This window comes from Phasianus colchicus, chromosome 29, assembly GCF_987193195.1.
Source record: "Phasianus colchicus chromosome 29, bPhaCol1.hap1.1, whole genome shotgun sequence".
Taxonomy (NCBI): domain Eukaryota; kingdom Metazoa; phylum Chordata; class Aves; order Galliformes; family Phasianidae; genus Phasianus; species Phasianus colchicus.
Window position 1 is genome coordinate 2,587,824 of NC_143464.1, and position 12,644 is coordinate 2,600,467.

The following is a 12,644-nucleotide window of genomic DNA, read 5'->3' on the forward strand; positions in this document are numbered from 1 at the left end:
AGGCTGTGAGTGAGCTGGCAATAAACAAGCCCATCAAAAACAAGTTTGCAGTCAGAACTTCATACAGCACAATGGGAACGTTTTGGACAGAGCAAGGCTGTCTCATTTTTCATAGGATTCCCTCCTCCCCAACTCTCCCGCCTTCAGTCTGTTAACGTGGCCGTGTTCTTCCAAGCCTTTGAGACAACTCCAGGCACACAGCAGGCAAAGTGTTTTTTGTTCGTCTGCTACGTAATGCAGGACCTGCGGGCTGACACAAGTGCAAGGAGAAAGGAGAACAGCGTGCAAAGGTGGTGCAAAGAGAGCAGCACTGAAAAGAGCACGTCCTGCTGCGGCCCATGGCCGTGGCTCCAGGGAAGCAGCAGCACAACTCTAAGGCAGCAGAGAGTCCCCACCAGGCAGTGGCAGGTGTAACTCAGGGACACTGCTGCTCTGTGTGCATTTGTTGATTAGATCCTGAGCCTCTTCTGATGATCCAGACTGGATGGAAGGCAAAGCAAATGATCTTGTGCTAATTTCTTTATCTATTCAAAGAGCCCGGTTCCTTCAGTGCAATATGTTAATCACATAGAAATAAAAAGTAAAAGATCAAGACTGATAATGGACACTATTTAATTGGAATTAAAATTAACATAGGTATGACGAACAAACATGAAGAAAAAGTGGAAACATCAATTAAGTCAATCTGGCTTCTCCTAAGTTTTTGTAGTCTTGAGAGAGTGATGAAAATAGTTTTGATGGAGAAACAAAGTATATTGGAGTATTTTCCTGAGGGCATCCTTGAGCTCCAGGTTCCTCAAGCTGTAAATGAGGGGGTTCACTGCTGGAGGCAACACCGAGCATAGAAATGACAGCACCAGGTCCAGGGATGGAGATGAGATGGAGGGGGACTTCAGGTAGGCAACCATGCCAGTGCTGAGAAACAGGGAGGCCACGGCCAGGTGAGGGAGGCACGTGGAGAAGGCTTTGTGCCGTCCCTGCTCAGAGGGCATCCTCAGCACGGCCCTGAAGATCTGCACATAGGAGAAAAGAATGAAAGCAAAGCACCCAAATGCTAAAGCAGCACTGACCACAAGAAGCCAAATTTCTTTGAGATAGGACTGTGAGCAGGAGAGCTTGAAGATCTGGGGGATTTCACAGAAGAACTGATCCACAGCATTGCCTTGGCAGAGAGGCAGGGAAAACGTATTAGCAGTGTGCAGCAGGGAATAGAGAGCCCCAGTGCCCCAGGCAGCTGCTGCCATGCTGGCACAAGCTCTGCTGTCCATCAAGGTCCCGTAGTGCAGGGGCTTGCAGATGGCAACGTAGCGGTCATAGGACATGATGGTGAGAATGCAATACTCTGCGGAAAACAAAAACAACAAAAAAAAGACCTGTGCAGCACATCCTGAGTAGGAGATGTGCCTGGTGTCCCAGAAGGCATTGGCCATGGCTTTGGGCAGAGTGGTGGAGATGCAGCCCAGGTCGAGGAGGGCGAGGTTGAGGAGGAAGAAGTACATGGGGGTGTGCAGGCGGTGGTGGCAGGCTACGGCTGTGCTGATGAGGCCGTTGCCCAGGAGGGCAGCCAGGTAGATGCCCAGCAAGAGCCAGAAGTGCAGGAGCTGCAGCTGCCGCGTGTCTGCTAACGCCAGCAGGAGGAACTCGCTGATGGAGCTGCTGTTGGGCATCTGGTACTTCTGGGCACCAGGACCTATTCAAGGAGGAAAAAAGTCAAGGACAAGTCTTTCTATGTGGGCTGTGTTCATTCAGCTCCCTGATGTGATCTACATTTCATGAGTTTGTGTTTGCCATGAGGGACTCTGTATTTTTATCTCAATGAAGCAGACTTGTCCCTGTACATAGGAACGTGGTGATCGTGTGTGGGAAGATTTTTGTTTCAGTATGTATCAGATAAAATCACTACTAATGCAAAAGTTCTGGTCTGCATCTGAACCTTAACGCCAAAAATATGTAGGTCAAAAATAGAAGTTCTAGGGATCGCTTTTTCCTACAAATTCTCATCCTGCTCACCATGCCCAAGGAGTGTTTGCTGAAGTCTGAACAGCTGTAAGACCTAAGAGGCAAAGGGATTCACTGCTGCTTAGCGCAGGGGAAGGGGAGCTGACTGAAAGAATATATACGTTAAAGGAAAGCAGAGAGGTAAAATGCACTTAAGGGTTCTCTCTTGATGTGCCCTCAGGGCTGTGCTCTGATGCTGCAGCAGGGAAGCCCTCTGCTGTAACAGCTCTTATTCTATGATAAAGAAACACAGAGTGTATGCAGCCTGATCTGCACTGGGATGTGCCAGATTTGGTGATCCCTCTTGGAAAAGTGTTTGCATTACCTATAGTGAGAGACTTACCTTGTCAGTAGCTGAAAGCAATGCTCCTGCAGTGAGGTTGCAGCCCGCTCACACCCCTTATATCCTGTAATCCCTCTCTCCTTTCTCTTCCATCTTCATGTCACCTGCAGAATGTGCCCCTAGTACTGATGCACAGTACACAGGAGCTGCTCTTAGTCAGAGCTGTGTCTCTGCAGCACTGCCCACTTGTAGGAGCTCCCTGTGTCCCAGGAGCCCAGCCCAGCTCAGCAGCAGAGGATTTCATTTCTATCCTCCCAATGATCTCCCATGCGATGTCCCTGGGTCTCTGTGGCCAACAGCTTCTGAAAGACAGCAGTGTCATGACTGTACTCTGAAATATGCTGAATTAACCAACAAATGTCCAGTGGACAGTGACCAATTGCATACATGTGGTTAGTCCTACCAGAAAGTGTTGCTGTACAAAAAAGAGCACACAGGCAAGGACAGGGATGGGTAGACTTGCCCTGGGCAGGGCAGTGATCCTGCTGAGGCGGTGCTGGCATCTCATTCCTGGATGGAAACCCTATGGCGGAAATGGGTTTGGGATTCCTCTGGTTCAGTTTAGATGTGCACAAGGAGTTGCCTGCATGTGAGCTCCTGCTCTGAGTCCTTGGTCTTCCAGAGGAGATTCAGTTGCTCACACACAGAGCCTGGGTGATGACCAAGGTGCCTGGGGTGCTCCTGGATGTGTGCTAGTGCTTGGGAAGTGCTTGGGAAATCCCTGAGACAGACACCTCCTTCCTGAGCATCAGCTGAGGGCAAGAGAGGGGTTAGAGCTATTCTTGGCCATCCTAACTGACAGCAGACCACTGCGTTTAGGGCACTGGAGTATGTCTTTTTTACTCATCTCCAAGGAGCATGCAGAGTTATTCAGCTGACTAAATGGATGAGCTCTCAAAAGAAGAGGCAGATCTTCCTCTGTTCTCCATCTGCTGCCTATTCTGGAGCTCAAGGCACTACAGAGCTGACACACATCTGTGTTCTTCACCTGAAGAAGCCTCAGTTTTCTATGTGCTCTCATGTGAATGACATCAGAAGCATCCTAGTGTCATACCAGTTCCCTGGGCTGTCCAGCACACTCACATGCAGCTGCAAATGCAGCACAGGGCCTTCAGGAAAGCCATGCCCAGGAGTGTCCATGCTGCTTGGACAACTTGGCGCCCCACAGTGGGTCCCATGATTATGTGCCACCTTCATAGATACCATGGATGCACAGAATCCAATAATGCCTCCTGCACAGGATGTCTTCTTATGTGGTTTTACACGAGTGAGAACACCAATATGTTCTGGGCTAGAAAGCTTTGTACACTTGCAGGTCTGAGTTCTTGCTTGGATCACAGGGACGTGGTTTAATGGCTTCCACAACTGGACTGTAGCACAAGTCTTTATGATAGATGGATGAGGAGAAAAGGAAGGGCAACTGCTCTCTGTGGGAGTGCACTGAGCTCTTCCTGGGGATGGCAGAGCAGCCAGGTCAGAGTGAATGGCAATGGCAAACCGAGGAGACCAACAGTGTCTGCTCCTGGCTTCCTGATCAGGAAGAGCAAGTGGAAGGTGCCCTCTGCAGACAGATGGGAGCCTGATGTTGTCAGGCCCTTGTCCCCTTTGGGGGCCTTTTTCACTCCAGTATCTGCTGCAGGGACGGCACAGCAGGGCATACAAGATCCAGGATATCCTTGGACAGCGCAGCTGACAGTTTCTTCGCCAAACCTCAGAGGAACCAAAGAGGAGAGGTGCTCTGCCAGATCTCATACTCACCGGCAAGGAAGGGCTGGTGGAGAAGTTGAAGGTCAAAGTGAACCTGGTCTGCAGTGGCCATGGGATGGTGGAGCTGAGGAGTCTGAAGGGAGGGCAAAAGTCAACCTCACACCTTTGGGTTTCAGGAGAACACACCTTGGCTTCTTCAAGTGTCTGTGGTGTACGGTACAGAAAGAAAGCAGATATAGGAATTGGAAACAAGAAGTGGTCAGCTGGGAGCAATGCAGAGTGTTTGTCCTAGTGCACCTGCTGAGATTAGTTTAGAAAGTCTAAAGCTCACACAGAATTGAACCTGCCCAGACATATCAAAGACAGAAGGGCTTTCAGAAATTTATACACAGCAAAAGGAAAGCTAGGGTGAATGTGAGCTCACAGTGAAATGGGGCATGCTACCTGGCATGAAGGGCGTGAAGCGTCCTGTGCTGCATGTGACCTTCTAAAACAAGGTCTGAGAACGTGAGAAGATCTCAGTACCACAGTGTGACCCAGATAGTGGGAACACTGAGAGCTGCCATGGACAATTCTCGGCAGGGAAATTCTGGGGAGCGCCAGGCTCTGTTCAAAACACAGATGGATTTTCTTTTATTTTTGAAGCTGTAAGTCTGAAAGATGTTCATGTCAATAAAACTGAAGCAATTGAACTGAATTGAATGGATTGAAGACCAAGACAGAAATCAGTGAAAATGAGTTAACACACCTCTCAAGTTCTGAAATACTCATGAGATCTGTTTTTTTTTAAGTTGAAAATTCAAGTCTTTCAGGGGATTTTGTGTCCTTTCTATCTTATTCCAAAAAGAACAGCATTTTGCAGAACTGTGTTAGCAGGAAACACAAGCCTTCAGGTACAGGGACACAGACTGTGTTTCATTGTTCATCATGAAGGAATTCTGTCTGTTGGAAAAAAGAGAAATCTTTCATTGCCCATGTGCAGCTGGTTCTCTGAGGAATTGGTGCCAGTGCCAATGCCCTGTGACCGATGCCCAGCATCCACTGCTGCTCTACCCTGCTGTGTATTTGATGTCCCTCATCCTCCAGGTGTCTCCAGCTCTCCGAAATCAATGACCATGGTTCAGGGCAAGTTTACTGCAGGCCAGCTGGACACATGCTCTTCCCACTGCTCTACAAATTTTTCCTTCCCTTGCTCTTTGTTCACTCAGATACCTCCCAGTTATCTGGCTGATCTGTGAACTTCAGGGAGATTATTGGAACTTGCTCCACCTCTGCAAAGTCTGATGGACTCTTTGATCAACTCCTTAACTGTCTATCTATGTCTTCCTATCTCTGCCTAACATATTTCTTGTACAGATATTCCCAGTAAAAGACAAACCTCATTAGGTGTGGTTTGGACAAGGCATGCAGTTGATTACATTGTTCTACTGTTCATTCAATTCCATGATGTTTACAGCTGATGGCAAAAAATAAAAATAAAAATAAAAAAAAAATCTTTCATTTCCCATGTGCAGCTGGTTCACTGAGGAAAGCCAGTGGGAGTTGGTGCAAATGAGGTTTAACACCGAGTGGAGGAATGCAGAGAAGTGTGATGTGAGAAAAACTGATGCAAGTCCCATGGGGCCAATGGGAGTAGAAATGGGGTGGAGTAGCTGGGGAGGACATTTGTCCACACGGTGATGGGGCAAAGCTCATTAGGGGACATCCTGGGTCAATATAATTTACAAAGTGCTGCTGCAACTTCTTGTTTAAACCCAACTATAAATAAATAAATAAATAGTCTTCATAAATGCCCATCATTGTCTTCCTCTTTAAGCACTTTCGAGATACCTCTCCAGTTTGCTGTACAAGTTCTGAACACCTGAAGAAGATGACAGGAAGGCACAAGGCACAGGAGGGCTCTTCAGGTTGTAATGGGCCCCACGGGACTTTTGCTGCTGAGTCCATCCACCTCCAGTGCACAGAGAAGATTGCAAGAAGTGCTCAAGAAGCCAAAATCAGAAGGAACAGTGAAGTTTCCTGGAGTATTAATGGGCCCCACTGAGGGCCATTCACAAGCAAGCTTCCCCAGGGACTCGTTAGAGCAGATAATTGGAAGCCATGATTGCAGGCAGACCAAGGCACTGGGATGGTGGCTGTGATGCTGAGCAAAGCCTCCTTTGTCTTCTGAAGCAGAAAGGCCAAGGCCTGATCCCCAGAGCCTTGGCAGGGAGATCGTGTCCCTCCCTCGTGCTGGCTCAGGGCCCTTCCTGGGGCAGTGGGATGGAGGTTTGTCTGATGTCAAATGAAAGACCAGGGCACAGCAGCTGCCAGACTCTGCATGGGGTGCAAGGATGCCGTGAGGCCCAAGTCCCATGTGGGCAGTGTGTCTCATGCCAGGATGTGGGATGTGAGAGGGGCTCAGTCTGAACAAGCAGTCAGTCACAATGAAACCTTGAACTCCAGATCTCTCACCTCTTCTGCCCTCCTTTGGACAGTCTCCAATAGTTTTATGTCCTCTATTTTCTTTGTGTTCTGTGGTGCCCAGTAGTGCTCCCAGTGCTCCAGGTGAGGCTGCAGCAGTGCAGAGCAGAATGGGACAATCCTTCCTGCACACAGCTGGCGTTGCCATACTCAATGCATCTAGGGGACAGTTGGCCTTCCTGGCTGCCTGGGCACACTGCTGACTCATGTTTGATTTGATGTTGACCAGGACACCCAGCCCCTTTCATTGGGACTGCTCACCAGTATCCCATTCTCCAGTCAGTGACTATCTTCAGTGTTGCCCCTATCCAGGTGCAGAATCTGGCACTTGTTCTTGTTATAATTCATGTGCATTTTATGTTTACCCAGTTCTCTAACTTGTCCACATCTCCCTGAAAGTCTTCTCTACCCTCAGTAGAGGAAACAGCTGTACCCAGCTTTGTCTCATGCAGCAAATGTACCCAAAGCATTTTCTAGTCCTGCATGCAAGTCATTGAGGAAACCTTATAGAGAAGTGGCCCTCAAATGGAGCCCTGGGGAACCCTGATAGCGAACATCCACCAGCCTGAGGGAACCTCATTTAATTTAACCCTTTAGAGACAGACCCATCGGCCAACTGCTCATCCATCACATTATGTTTCTGTTTAGCCCTGTGCAGGAAAATTTGTCTGGAAGAATTAAGTAATAGTATCAAAAACTACGGTGAAATCTTCAATGGTAACATCAACTGGCTTCCTTTGGTCAACTAGATGTGTGATCTTGTCATAAAAGGACATTAAGTTTAATAAGACCTTCCTCTAGTGAATTTGTGTTGGCTGTGACCAATGACAGAATTGTCCTTCAGGTGTTTCTCAGTAACTACCAGCATCTTTTTTTCCATAACAATACCAGGAACAGAAGTGAGACTGACAGCTCTGTAATTGCCTGTGTCCTCTTTCTTGCTCTTGTTTAAAACTGGAACGTTTGCCAGTTTCCTGTCAGCTGGGAACTCCAGACTATGCCACAGATGGAACAGAGAGGAAGATTTGGCTCTTGTGTTCTGAGCTCATCCATTTGGGCAGCAGAATGACACAACATGCTCCATGGGGACAGGTGCAAAAGGCACAGTGGGTGCCCCAAGCACAGGGCTGTGGTGGCATTTAGGATGGCCAAGAATACCTCCCTTCTGGCCCTCAGCTGACGCTCAGGAAGGAGCTGTCTGTCTCACAGATTTTCCACCACAGTTTACAAGCACGAGCACACAGCTAGGATCACCCCAGGCACCTTGGTCATCCCTGAGTGTGTGTGTGTGAGCAGTGCAGTCCCTGTTGAATAAAGAGCAAGGATTCAGATGAGGGGCTCACACATAGACACCTCACTGTGCACACCTAAACTCAGCTAAGGGGATTCTAGGTCCCATGATCCTGTGAGGAACAGAATCCCATTTCAGCTCCAGGGTTTGCATCTGAAGATGAAATGCCTAAACTTAGTGTTAGGGTGAGATGGCCTGATAGAAACAGGACAAGGGGAAATAGCTTTAAATTTAAAAGGGGACCGAGGTTAGATGTTAAGAAGACATTTTTTTACACACGGGCACTGGAAAATGTTGCCAATGAAGCTGTGGATGACCCATCTTTGGAGGCATTCAAGGTCAGAATGGATGAGATTCTGGGCAGCCTGATCTGGTGTTTGGCAACTCTGGCCATGGCTAGGGACCAGAACTGGGTGATCTTCAAAGTCCCCTCCAGCCAAAACTTTTCTATGGTTCTGTAATGTTACGACTGCATTTACAAGTCATGAATGGAGCATTTCCAGATTTGCCATTTGTTTCTCTCATGATAAAATTTCTTCTTGTAGGAACAACTGTGCTTTCGGAATCCAGTGGATGTGTTGATTAATTGAGCTGACTTTGAAGTACATTCTGTAGCTATGACCCTACTGCGTTGCAGGAGCTCTCAGTTCAGGAGGGCCATGGATACCTCCAGGGAGAGAAGGAAATCACATTCTCTGCTGCTGAGCTGGGTTGGGCTCCTGGGACACAGGGAGCTTATAGTAGTGGGCAGCACAGCAGAGAGACAGCTGTGCCCAGGAGCAGCTCCTGTGCAGCACACAGCAGTGCTGGGAGCATGATCTGAAGGTGACTGGGACAGAAGGAAAGAGCTTACAGGCTGTGAGGTACGTTTGCAGGCTGAGAGATCACTGAAGGAGCATTGCTCACAACCCTTGACAAGGTAATTTCTCATTGCAGGCAATGTTGTGGCTTTTTCTGCAGGGATCACTATGCTGGTGACATCCCATTGCAGATCAGGCTGCAAACTCTGTTTCTTTATCATGGAAAAAGACCTGCTCCAGCTGAGGGCTTCTGTGCTGCAGCATCAGAGCACAGCCCTGAGGGCTGCGTGTCCCAGGACGGCTGCAGGCTGTGCAGCCGGGGCTGCAGCCGGGTGCCCAGGGCTGTCCTGCAGAGCAGGTCCCTGCTGTGCCCCAGGGGCTGTGTGCCGGGCCAGGGACTCTGCCGCCTGCCAGGCTCAGCACTCAGCACTCAGCACTCAGCCTGCCCAGGGAGCTGCCCACGGCGCTGTGGGGAGATGTGTGGGGGGAAGGAGCCCCCCGGCAGGGCAGGGCAGGGGCCCTCTGCTGCCACAGCTGCTGCCTGGGCAGGGGGATCACAGCTACACTGCACTGTAGGCTGTTTCCAAAGGCACTTTGCAAGAGGAGTGAGAAGGCAGGGATTTTCCATTTTCTGTACATAGGAAAGGGGAAGTGTTTTAGACAGAAATCTGAAAGGAGCTGTGGAATATGAGCACTGAGAATCCTGAATTGTACATTTCTCATTCTGCTGTTATATGAATCATGTCCTCAAGTGCTTTCAGTTTCTCCTCTCCCGAAGGACAGCACCAGCTGAAATTATCGTAACTCTCTGCAGACGGGAACAATGCACTTTGTCTGTAAACAGGCAGCTTTCTCTAAGAGAACTTTGAATGCACAAAAGTTGAGATGGGAACTCTGTGTGCAGACAGGTAAAGACATGAGACATGGAAATGGCTTGTAAGAGTAAAATATCCAGGCAGCTGAGATATGATCAGAGAATGAGAGGAAATAAGAACCCCATAAGCTTCTACTTATTAAGTTACGGTGAAGCTCATTGAAATAAACTGCCGTAATGGAGTTAAATGAACATTATCCATAGACATAGAAAAACTTCTGTATAGCAGTGGGAAGAGTGTTTGTGCGAATGGTCTTGACTCGTCATTATCTTCTGCACTCTGCACAGGACTCCCTGCCCAGGAACTGCAGATGCCCAACAGCAGCTCCATCAGCGAGTTCCTCCTGCTGGCGTTGGCAGACACGCGGCAGCTGCAGCTCCTGCACTTCTGGCTCTTGCTGGGCATCTACCTGGCTGCCCTCCTGGGCAACGGCCTCATCAGCACAGCCGTAGCCTGCCACCACCGCCTGCACACCCCCATGTACTTCTTCCTCCTCAACCTCGCCCTCCTCGACATGGGCTGCATCTCCACCACTCTGCCCAAAGCCATGGCCAATGCCCTCTGGGGCACCAGGCACATCTCCTACTCAGGATGTGCTGCACAGGTCTTTTGCTTTTTTTTCTTCATCTCAGCCGAGTATTGCACTCTCACCATCATGTCCTATGACCGCTACGTTGCCATCTGCAAGCCCCTGCACTACGGGACCTTGATGGACAGCAGAGCTTGTGCCACCATGGCAGCAGCTGCCTGGGGCACTGGGGTTCTCAATGCTCTGCTGCACACTGCCAATACATTTTCACTGCCCCTCTGCCATGGCAATGCTGTAGATCAGTTCTTCTGTGAAGTCCCCCAGATCCTCAAGCTCTCCTGCTCACAGTCCTACCTCAGGGAAGTTGGACTTATTATGTGTAGTGTCCTTGTCTTATTTGGATGTTTTGTTTTCATTGTTGTGTCCTATGTGCAGATCTTCAGGGCCGTGCTGAGGATGCCCTCTGAGCAGGGACGGCACAAAGCCTTCTCCACGTGCCTCCCTCACCTGGCCGTGGTCTCCCTGTTTCTCAGCACAGGCATGGTTGCCTATTTGAAGCCACCCTCCATTTCCTTCCCATCCCTGGACCTGGTGGTGTCATTTCTGTACTCGGTGGTGCCTCCAGCAGTGAACCCCCTCATCTATAGCATGAGGAACCAGGAGCTCAAAGATGCTCATCGGAAACTGATGACCAAATGCGTTTCGAAAGCAGTGAACTGCCCACCTTTTTCTATCTAAGAGTTGTAATACAGTTTTTGACAGAATCAAACTGTCTTACTTGGTTTACGTATTACTTTTCTAAGTGTAATTTATTGAATGTTTTATTCCGTGTTTTATGTGTTCTAATGTTTTTCATTTAAATGTCATTATCCACATCAAGTACTACTCAGTTTGTACCTATGCAGTGTTGCCCAGTCACACAGTACATTATAAAGCAGGATCTCCATGAAGCTTATCCAAACAACGGGAATGCAATGACTTTGTCTGTCTTCCTTCTTATGGAACATTTACAGAGCTGCCAGGGTCAGCTGTTCTCAGCACCCCATAATCCAGCACGAAGCATACAGCTGTTAATCAAACTGTGCGGTGACTGCAGCCTGCAATAGCTGACGGGCCATCCCTTGGCGCCTGGCTGGGGTCTGTGCTTTCAGGCTCACATCTGTCAGTGCCTCTGACAGGCCAGCAGCAGCACCTGGTTTGCACGCTGGTTGTCAGATCCCCTCTTCCTCAGTCCCTGTGAGATCTTGTGTAAGAAAATGTCTTGGATATGGGTTTTCATCTCAGAGGCTTAAACTTTTCCCTGAAGTCTCCCTTCAGTCTTCTTTCCATTTGCCACACAGAGGTGGGCACTGCCTCCATGATGACCGAGGGTAGCTGAAGCACACATGAGAGCCCAGGAAAGGTTCCCCAGGACTCTCAGGAGACATTCTGGAGCATGAATTTGTAGGTAGGAAGTGCAACTGTGGGGTAGCACAGAGCTGCTGGGCAGGTGGTGCAGGTCCTCCTGCAGAGCTCTGTGTCCTTCTCCTTCCTGAGTCAGGTGCCACTTCCATCTCAGGAATGGAACAGCCAACAGAGGTGAGACAGAAACTTTTCAAGAGAAGGCTCAGGGTTGCATGAGAGACAGAATTCAGTGGTGTGGTGGTGGTGTGTTGAGCTGAAACTCAGCCCCATAGCCCCTTAGCCTTGCAGCTCCTGTGGCTTGGTGACAGTGCTGCTGTGTGGCTGCAAACACAAGCAAGGACACGCAGTGGGCACTTCTGTCACACAGTTTCCACCACAGCAAGTCTATTGCTAATGGAGATCTCCTCATGGCACTGCCTGAAGGCTCAGGGCTTCTTTAAAAGTTGCTGCCAAGAACATTCCCAAGGAATGGACTGCACAGATTCCCACACTTAATCTCCCACTCATGCTAAAACCAAGCTTTAATTGCTAGCATTATAGTACTGTATTTAACAATTGTTAAATACCCTCACTGCAGCCCAAAACAGAAAGCTAATCCGTAATGCTTACCTGTACCCTAACACTGTCCTGAAAACCTTAGCAGAACACCAAGCCCTCTCACCAAACCTTTGCTTAATCTCTTCCCCTAAAGGTGACGTCTAACCCTTAATCCCTATCCTGAACACCCAACACCCACAGACCCTGCTCCTGCACTCTGCCCTCTTGAACATCAACCCCTCCCCTAACCCTAAACTTTGCGTACTTGGCCCTTCAGGGCAGAGCAGGAATGGTGGAGTCTTAGAGCAAATCCATGTAATGCAGTGATGAATGTGAGGCGATGTCTGTACAGGAGGTGACGTGTGACTGATCAGCTTGAGGCCATAAGGAGGAGGTGGGTAGGAATGTGGCCATGAGCTCAGCTCTACCTCAGGCCCTCATGGGCCTGCAGGTGGCACGAGGCTGTGAAGGTGGCTGTGAGGTCACTTCTGTGTGTGCAGTTGACAGGCCAGCCCCAGCAGCGTGTCCCAGAAAGGAATGGTGTGCTGCCTTCTGCCTGAAGCAGCTGGTGGTCAGCCCTTGACTTCTGGCTGGGATCTGTGCACACAGGATCACATCTGCAGTGTCCCTGAGAGGCCGACAGAAAGTGCCAGGTTGCCGTGTTGCCTGTGGGATCCTCTCTGCCTGAGCACCTGGC

General features: G+C 49.3%; 2 protein-coding genes across 2 annotated transcripts; one reads left to right on the top strand and one right to left on the bottom strand.

Moving 5' to 3' along the window:
* Positions 1-620: 620 nt before the first annotated feature.
* On the bottom strand, positions 621-1,667 carry LOC149914595 (olfactory receptor 14J1-like). The gene has a single exon (XM_090126686.1). It carries the CDS (start codon positions 1,665-1,667, stop codon positions 696-698), a length of 972 nt encoding a protein of 323 aa, XP_089982812.1. The 3' UTR covers positions 621-695.
* An 8,120-nt stretch (positions 1,668-9,787) lies between these two features.
* On the top strand, positions 9,788-10,744 carry LOC149914596 (olfactory receptor 14A16-like). Its single transcript, XM_090126705.1, has one exon. It carries the CDS (start codon positions 9,788-9,790, stop codon positions 10,742-10,744), a length of 957 nt encoding a protein of 318 aa, XP_089982831.1.
* Positions 10,745-12,644: the final 1,900 nt, after the last annotated feature.